General features: G+C 37.4%; 1 protein-coding gene across 1 annotated transcript; it reads right to left on the bottom strand.

Moving 5' to 3' along the window:
• Nucleotides 1-3,612: 3,612 nt before the first annotated feature.
• Nucleotides 3,613-9,585, bottom strand: LOC126829551 (ribosyldihydronicotinamide dehydrogenase [quinone]). Its single transcript, XM_050559502.2, has 4 exons — nucleotides 9,382-9,585; nucleotides 6,591-6,841; nucleotides 5,729-5,830; nucleotides 3,613-4,486 (listed from the first exon to the last, which is right to left on the bottom strand). Exons 1-4 carry the CDS (start codon nucleotides 9,557-9,559, stop codon nucleotides 4,202-4,204), a joined length of 816 nt encoding a protein of 271 aa, XP_050415459.1. The 5' UTR covers nucleotides 9,560-9,585; the 3' UTR covers nucleotides 3,613-4,201.
• Between the last annotated feature and the right edge of the window lie 360 nt (nucleotides 9,586-9,945).

Raw genomic sequence — 9,945 nt, 5'->3', positions numbered from 1 at the left:
CGCAGTACCCTCCCTTTACACTTACTACAGGTGCAACTCGACCATAATTACTGACCGTCTTTAGGAAGTTTCGGAGAGCGATATTCCGTAACCACTGTGGGGGCAAGTCCTGGTTATTGCACGCAAGTAATTATTCCGTTAGATACAACGAGGTCCGATATTAACATAAAAGTGAGTCTTCTAGAACATAGACTTTCAGAAAAAAAACAATGTTATGCTCTATAGGGCCTACTGATCCCTGGATAAAGAGACTCCCAGTTGCGATGGTCACGATTAGTTAACTGAACAGTCGATCTTTATTTCAACCCCAACTCTGACAGATTAGGTAATTAAAAAAACGACGGGATAGAGTTTTTCTTACACTCTTTCTCTGAGGCTGTGTCCCTTATCTATCAAATAATACACTGCTATCAGCTATGGCCAGTTAAAACAAGCGGTTGCCATGCAAAATACGCCCACATTTTCCAAGAAATGTATGGGGAAGAGGTAAAATCAATGGGATTCATCCTCTCATTCAAGATCTTTTAATCCTTAACATATTTGTCAACTTTCATCAGAATAGGACAAAAGGGGAGTGGCCATTTGACTGAAAGTTTCGGTCCGATTTTCAGGAAATTCAAACTCAATCATATTTATGATGTAACGGTGATATATTTCAACGGTTTTGAAAATAAGATAAAAATGGTGACCTCTATTGGGTATTACATGCTTGTAAGGGTAGCGGACTTTTTGTCGGGCAGTTTTGGTCCGATTTTCACAAAATTTGAACTCAGTCGTGATTACCATTTTCAGCTTCTTTTCATAATACAAGAATGGCTGTGCATTCACTTTCAGTGCAAATGACCTTATTTGACCTTTGACCCCGAATATCGTATTCTACGCAAAATTTTACTACAGAAAAGTTGGGTCTGGTTTTGTGCCCATTTGATGGACACATCCCACTGAGCCTCCGGCCTATAAATATATGTTTGGAATTCTTAAATTTAATCTTGAACCAAAAATAGAATTCAGTAACCCTGAAAACCTTATTAGATATATTTTAAATCAATATCTACATGGAAAAAATCGCTAGTATGGATTCTATTTTGATTGCCGTTATAAATTTATACCATCTGGGCTATTCAAAGTTAAATTTGGGAGTCTGAATTGAACCCAGTAACCTCAAATTCTTTATTTAAGACATATTAAAAGCCATATACAACGGAAGAAAGTGACGATTAATTAAAAATCCGCCATTTTGGACTTCACTCTAACGGCCATTTTGGATTTCGAAATTCATTTTTTTGAGATCAGAATTCAACCAAATGACATCTAAAACAATGTGAAAGACATGTGACAAGTTGTATCCAAAAGGGAAAAATAACGATTAATATATAATCCGTCATTTTGAATTTCTCCCATGTTGGATTTTCAAAATTCATTTTTAAATCCATCGAAAACCATATACAAGACATAGTAAAAGTCATATCTTACGAGATAGTGATTGGTTATGTACGGTGACAATGCCATTTTATTACCAAATGTGGCGGCCATTGTTAAAAAAATATCCGGTAATATTTGAAAAAATAAATTATTAAAATTGGTTTGGTCAAATTTGTTATTTTCAGAACATTTCGCCTCTATTACCACTTTGTATTGTACAATTTTAATAAAAATCTATTTATTGTCCCACCACTGAAACGCACTAGTAAAAGATATCACTCTCAGAAACTCCTTTAAAGGCTCAATACCACTCTTGTTGTAGCTGAATAATATGTCCCAATCTTTAATCTGGTCAACAAATTGTACTATTGTAGACTATTTCAATTAATTGATGATACAAATTTTATCCTAACACACCTTATTTAAAAATTTTGAAAAATTCAACATAATGGTTTGAAACGTCTAACGTAAACCTTTTCAAATGAAACTTCGATTTAAAAATATTTTCAAACCCTCTGGACAAGTAAAATAGGATGTAATGGATAATTTACACAACAGGTAGGACACTTAAACATCTAGTACTTAGATAGAGATATTATTTATTTTCTGGAACTTTCAAGCCAGCAAGAGTGTTATTGTCCCTTTAAGGCCGCCATATTGAATTACGTTAAAAGACATCGGCCGAATTTGAGTATGACGTTGTCTATGTGATTGAACCAAACTGAATTGGTTTCTTTTGCAATTTGTTTGGGGTCACTCTACTTTTGAGATTAAATTGCTCCGTCCAGTCCCAAACATGGCATGTAATTTTGTTTAAACAAATCTTGATAAGCGTCCCTAAGCAACATATCTACCAGTTTCGGTTATCAATGAGTGGGTTGGGAAAAGAACTGAAATCAAATGAAATGGGTTTAAGGAATTCTGCTCCCACCGGGATAGTGTAGACAGACATGTAGTATGCTGTGAGGGAAAATATTTGGCCAGACAGCGGCGTTTCGGCCTCCTCTTCGCCGAATTCCAACTGTCATTGGTTCTTGTACGTGGACGACAGCGATCACAAGGGTTTTCGTCTCATCCGAACAAAAAGGTGTCTCTTCCCACGACAATGCCAAAGAGAAATCAGATTGGAACCTTCTAGGCCAACAACGGGATCGACCATCAACATCACCGCTGTGGCCCTCGTTAGGAAGAGAAGATAAAAATGTTTAAATTCTCCCATTTGATGCCCCTCTTTCCCTTCACTTTGAGATCAACAAAGCATTTCATGAGAAGCACTTGACATAAATTTTCCCAAAAAGCCTCCCAACCCCACAGTAATGGGATCTAGCAAGTTGTTTTACTTGAAACTTCAGTAACATTCAATCATTGTTTGATATATCAATAGTCAAAAATGTTTAAATATTCTCCTTCGTATCGTTCAAGTTCTGATCCGCTTCTTTATTTCAACAACTTTTATCATGTAGGACTTCTCTACCAAATTTAATTGAAATCCATATAGCCATTCTGAAACTTACCTAATTTGCATTTGTTTCGAGGTGTCTCGTGTTTGAAACTTAAAAGCAGGTAACACAAAAAGAATGAATGATAAAATGTCGTTTGGCAATCCACTATGCAAATTTCATTCTTCTTGCCTCTTTTTAACCAGAACAAAAATAGTGGTCAAGGAGAAACATTGCTTTACGGGGGGCATTCTGTTAGGTAGTGGACAGCTATACAAGAAGGTTAAGTCACGGAGAGAGAGAAAGAAAGTGATATGAGGGTTTAACGTCCACTCAACACAAACCAGGTAATTCTGGGATAAACATATTAGGCCTATGTATGGTTCAATTCTATTTCAATCAAACATAAGTCGGCCACATTAATTCGGTACTACTATCACCGACAAGGAACAACAAGAGCGTCTTTTGACAATGTGTACACGGGACTTCGTTTTTTTCATCCCATCCGAAAGACTAGACAGCTGAATTCCAAATATCATGGGATCTAAAACGTGGTACCAACGTGTACAAAATTTTCATGCACCAGTTGTATCACACAGATTTGAAAATAAACATTATCTAAATAATATTTGTGCGCCCATAGCGTTATAAAACATTGATTTATAAGTTGAGTGTCCAAACTTTCTTCCTCAATTCGCTTGGTGCCATTTTAACTCTATATACCAATGATCAAACCAAGTTGACAACCTGACAGAAGAGATTAGATATTTATTTCAAAATATACATCATATACAGAATATATTAAGTACCGTAAAATGCTTGTTTTTCGAAGAACAATCAATTGATTCCAAAAATTACATTATACCCCATCCCGTAAAAAAACCCAAAGCAAACAACAAAACAAAGCAAAGAAAATACCAAAAGACAAAGGGGCGGGATGCCAGACGACTTTTTTGCACCGGAGAAGGGTGGCACTCTCAATGAACCTGCAAAATAATAATGGATTGTTCATTTTATATTCTCTATTAGATCTTGAAAGGATGCCCAAAAATACTGATATATTCGCCATACGATTTTGTAAGCACTGACAATGTTTGTATCTTGTCCTCTGAGTTCAGATGGGGTAGTTTTCATAATCTTTGTTTTTCTGCCAACTTTATTCCACGTGATAATATTTTTCAGTTCTTGGATTGGAATATAATTTGGATTATACCAAAAAAATAAGATTACCTCTCCACCTTCAACAGTTTAAGAATTATTACTATCATCACGAATTGCAAATTGTTCGTGCATACTAATATATAAAGGTCTTTCCCGAATCGTTATTAAGGGTCCGCAGATTATATACCCTTTTGGGGTAGTAGTTTCCCCATATTCTGACCAATGGTGGGTGATGTTTTATCTTCTTTATGGCGATTGACATATTCTTCAGACAACTGGCAACCTTTGTTATAATCAAAATTTTCAATCGGAATAAACTCTAATGGCTTTTCTTTAGCTATGTCCTTTAATCTTGTTGTCCAGTTATCAAGCATGGACTTCCGTTTGGTATCGGCCGCCATTGTTGGAGCGTAAGACACCTGAGCTTTCAGAACATCAAATCCAACAAATCGTAAAATACCATACTGAAACGCAATATGCAAAAGATTATCATTCTATACATAAATTTAATCTCAATTGGAGGCCTAAATGAATTTGGAATCAATTAGAGGTCACGCCTTGCGATCATAAGGACAAATCACGGCGTCCCGTTAAAGGGATCGAAACAAAGATAGCTGAACTATTATAAATATGTACAAAGTATACTGTAGTAGAACAGAGTAGTCAATTCCACAAGACTACATTGAAGTTAAAGATTTCATTTATTCATTCGTGAGAACTTAGAAGACTTGAATATCAAACATGCATAGTAGTATTATTAGTAGACTTTCATATTAAACTTGCATAGTACTAATAGTAGTATTATTATAGTAGATTTGGATAGAAGTACATCTAATACATTAGTAGACTTTAGCAGACTTGTTTAGACTAATATAATACTAATAGTTCAGTACTAGTAGGCTTGTTTTTAGACTAATAGTTAAGTGAGTTGTTTCTATCTATAGACTAATAAATTACTAATAGTTCAGTGAGTTGTTTCTATCTATAGACTAATAAATTACTAATAGTTCAGTGAGTTGTTTCTATCTATAGACTAATAAATTACTAATAGTTCAGTAGGCTTGTTTAGACTTATTTAGATTGACAAATTATTTTTGCTCTAGATCATGTAAAATTCGATGATTTCAACGACGAAGACTTCAAGACAACAACGGAAAGCTCGATCCCCAGACAGCCCACGTTTTCCGGTCACGTGGTTACCTGTAGACTAGATTGTTTGGTCGCTTACATATACCACCGCCATTTTTTTTACCAACATGCCTTGGACCGGAAGTAACTTCTGATGCAGTTAGTAAGTAAATAATTACGACCGATATGCCGTCTACAATTATAATAGAATAGTACACAATTTTGATTTAAAAATATGTGTTAGTTCTTGGGTTAGTTGTAAAGGGGGCGGGGGAAAGGAACTACTCCTTGGTGTATTTTACAGGACAAATAACGCACAAAAAGGAAAACTGCACATTTGAACCGTTTACATGGGTATTTTCAAATATGTCCTGATAGGACAGTGTTACATTCATATCTTCTGTGTTTCCAATTCTTACATTCAACTGTAGTTTTTGTATTAATCTGTAAACACTTAAACCTACAGTTACTCTATTATATTCTTGAGAATTCTTTTTAAATGGTAGATGCTGGACACCTCGTACACGTATTGCTTTCTTCCTAATGATAAAGTGAAATGATTAAAAGGAGAAACTTACCTCCATTGGCCATAATATAATATTTATATCACCATTTAATCCTTTATTAGTATATAGTGTATCGGGTCCGCCTGTTGTCAATGATAACATTGCTTTCTTTCCCTTAAATAGAATAGAATGGGTTTAACGTCTCCTCAACAAAATACTTTCATTTGATTCGAGACTATATATAACACTTTTTATCCCATGATTATGTATGCAAAGCGAGGCATGATAATTTTGTCTGGACATCGGCGTTTCCTAATATCCAGACGCCACAATCGGACCTTTACTGTATAGAAAGGTAAAACGTTTATTTGTTTTTATGACGCTTCAAAGAGCTAAAATAAATTTATTTGGTTCAATCTGTTCAGTTGGTTTTTATCTTTAAAAAACTCTACTAATACTAGCCAGACTATTGTGCGAACATAATTACATGTCGATTTAGTAGTCGACTGTAACGTGTTTTTTTCCTATTATACTAATGCATATTTATATATTGACTTTGAATTGGACTACCCATTAGCACTGATAGTACTGTATTGTTTCTGCTTTTAGAAAAGCGGGGTTAACGGCATTTTGGGACGCGTAAGGTGTCGCTATAGTGTCCGAGGAAACCGGAGGATCAGAGAAAAACCAAGATACTGGAAAGACGGGCGATATCATACACCAATTTGTTATCTGACTTGGTTAGGTAGTTTTATTTAGAAGGCCTCCCGGATGGCCATGGACAACGACTGGTCATCTAGAATGGGCATGGGGAAACCACATCGGAAAATCCTGATGAACTTTCTCGACCATAACTATTACCATGTATAAACCAAGCAAATGTATAATAAGATAACAGGGACTTAAATATCAAAGATGGTGAGCCTTCACTTACTGACATTAGACCGCTATCATATATTTGTGCTTTGGCATAATTAAAAGCAAATCCATTAGCAAACACCCTGTCTACCCATCCTTTCAGTATAGCTGGCATGCTAAACCAATAGAGTGGAAACTGGAAAATAACCAGGTCGGCTTCCTTTACTTTTTCCATCTCAGTCTTGATGTCATGACTCAGACGGTCTTCCTTGAAAGCCGTTCCAACCTCTCGTATATAACTAAACTTTTTGGCATCAGATGATTCACCTATAAAAAAAATGCAAGTGTAAATAGAGAGAGAGAGAAATGGGGTTTAACGTCCACTCGACACAAACTAGGTCATTTCGGGACTAACACATGGTTCAATTTTATTTCAATAATTCGCTTGCGCGTTGGGGTCTTTGGCAGTGGGAGGAAACCGGAGGACCAGGAGAAACCCCACGAGGTTGGACAGGCGACCCTACTCCTTGTCACGTACAACCGGGGAATCGAAACTACGCCAGTTGACTCAATGACAGACCTAATGATACAGCGCGCACGTGCTAACCATTCGGCCACCCAACTCCCAGGAGTAAATAAGTACGCTAAATATTCTACAATAAAAGTGGAATAACATGTATAAAATCCCCCCTAATTAACCTAAACTGATCTTTTTATAATAAGACATTTCAAGGCGTCAATCACTGTGGCTTCGACTCCATACTTGTAATCCCGTGAGTTTTTTCCGGGTACTCCGATTTCCTCCCACTGCCTGTGCGCAAGCGAATTGCTGAAAAGAGGATTTACCATGTTAGTCCTGATCTAGTTTTTGTTGGGAGGTTTATAATAATAATAATATACTATTCAAAAAAAGTAGGGGATATTTGATTTTTAAGTGTTATTAAAGTCACCTAATGAAACTGACGAAGAAACAAATGACAAAATGAAATGAAGTTCACATTCATCGATTTATTCCAAATGATCGTTAGACTAAGTAAGGCACAGACTGACCATTATAAGGGTAAAATGATACCCGGGGTCAAACAGCAAAGTTACCACAGCATCACAACCAAGTCAGTAACGGGTAAATCCTCCTCTGTTTGCCAAACAAGCATTGATCCGACGTGGCATACTCCTAATGAGACGTCTAAGGTCATTTTGGTCCAGATTGTCCCATTCCTGTTGCAACGCAGCAGCAAGTTCTTGGACATTGGCAGGACGTTGTTGACGTTGACGTAACCTCTGTTCAAGCATGTCCCAGACATGCTCGATGGGGGAGAGGTCGGGACTCAGTGCTGGCCAAGGTAATGTGGTGATGTTCTGTTGTTGGAGGTAACCTGTAACGATCCTGGCCCTGTGACATATTGCGTTGTCATCCTGGAAGATGAAACGGCGGCCATGACGTCGTGCGAACGGCACAACATGGACTGCCAAGATGTTGTCCCGGTAGTACTGGCCTGTAACACGCCCTGCAACAACATGTAAAGCCGTTCTTCCAGCAACAGTGATGCCTCCCCACACCATAACAGAACCACCCCCAAATCGATCATGTCTGATGACGTTAACGTCTTGGAAGCGCTCGTTTCGACGACGCCACACCCTCCTACGTCTGTCCAAAAAATCAACAGTGAACCTTGACTCATCTGAAAACATCACATTGCTCCAGCGTCGATTATCCCAGTGTTGACGACCCCTACACCAACGACTTCTTGCCTGAATGTGATGATCTCTCAAACAAGGGATCACGCGAGGACGTCGGGCGCGAAGGTGACCCCTATGCAGTCGATTCCGAATCGTCTGGCCACTCACTCTCACACCAGTGTCTGTTTGAAGACGAGCGCTGATCTGATTTGCTGTGATGACACGATTTCTCAAGGCCAAGGTACGGATAAATCGATCCTGGGCTTGAGTTGTCGCCCTTGGTCGACCTGAGCGTGGTCTGTCCTGTACAGATTGTGTATCACGGTATCTGGACCATAGCCTGCTTATGACAGACTGAGAAACATTCATCGTCCGCGCCACAACCGCCTGTGTTGTGCCGATCTGTAGCATGCCAAGGGCACGTAACCTTTCATTTTGGGTAAGCCGACGCATATCAAAATTTGTTTTCTGGTCACTAAAACAATTAAACTGATGTTTCCACCCGGGAATTCAATGCCACAATGACTGTAACATTCAAAGTCAGAGTCGTGCAAATCTTGGGTTGGACCCCCATGATGATCCCAAGCATCACCTGCATTCCATGCGGTAGCTATTGGTGCTATTGGGCGTCACATGTAACTGGGAATGTTTCTTCTGTTAGGTTCTATAGTGACTTTTTTCGTAGTCATTTGCATATTTTAGTATTATGCCCCCTTTATAACAAAGAAATGAAAAAGACAGTTACAGAACAAGGCACTTAACAAATACTCACACACAAAGCATTTAAATATATACTGATAAGCTAAATAGGTTAACTTCAAAACTAAAAGTAATATGATAGATAATCTTATGTAGTAAGTAGTTGATATATTAAATATAGGCTACAGGTTAAGAAGAAGAAATAACATGCCTAGTGATATTTTTCTTAAATAAATGAAGATTTTTAATATTTTTAAGTGAATATGAGAGAGCACTGTGCCTCTATATTGTAAACTACTTTAAAAACCATTTCGGTCTTTCTGTAAAATTATACTATTATCATGTACTACTACTACACCAATACACGTTCTATAAGTGGTCTATGTATATTGGTCTATGTATATATTACATACGTTCTACAAGAGGTATATACATATTAATCTATATATTTGCGCCCAGAGATAGAGATACTGGTATAATATACTCGCCTATTATATCAGATCTGGTAGCTCTTGGTTCAAAATGCTGAGCATACAGGTCAATGACCTTGACCTTATAACCTTGACTTTCTAAAGTCTGGACTGCAGCATTCTTGAGAGCAGCATTAAAAGACAATGGGTCTTGATGAGCATATACTATCAATACATTCTTAATTACAGCAGCCATTTTCTTTTTATTCTCAACTTGTACAACTTTGACTGAAAGTAAAATAAAGGAAAATATGATTATATCAAAAACAAGAATGAAATGTTCCCTACGGATTATGTGGACGTATATTGTTGTCGCCCCTGTCCGTCCGTCCGTTCGTCCGTCCACAATTGTTTGTGAAAAGTCTACAGGTCACAATTTTTATCCGATTTCAATGAAACTTGAAATATAGGTTTATCACCCTAAGATCTCGGTTCCGTTCGATATTGGCATCTATCGGACCGTAACTTCGTGGATTATGGCCCCTGATTGTACGAAAAATCACGTTTTTGGCTTGTGAACACTGTAGAGGTCACAATTTTTATCCGATTTTGTTAAAACTTGAAATGTATGTTTATAACCCA

The sequence above is a fragment of the Patella vulgata genome, chromosome 8 (assembly GCF_932274485.2).
Source record: "Patella vulgata chromosome 8, xgPatVulg1.2, whole genome shotgun sequence".
Lineage (NCBI taxonomy): Eukaryota > Metazoa > Mollusca > Gastropoda > Patellidae > Patella > Patella vulgata.
Note: the sequence above shows the minus strand (reverse complement) of the source record. Positions and strands in the feature narration are given on the sequence as shown.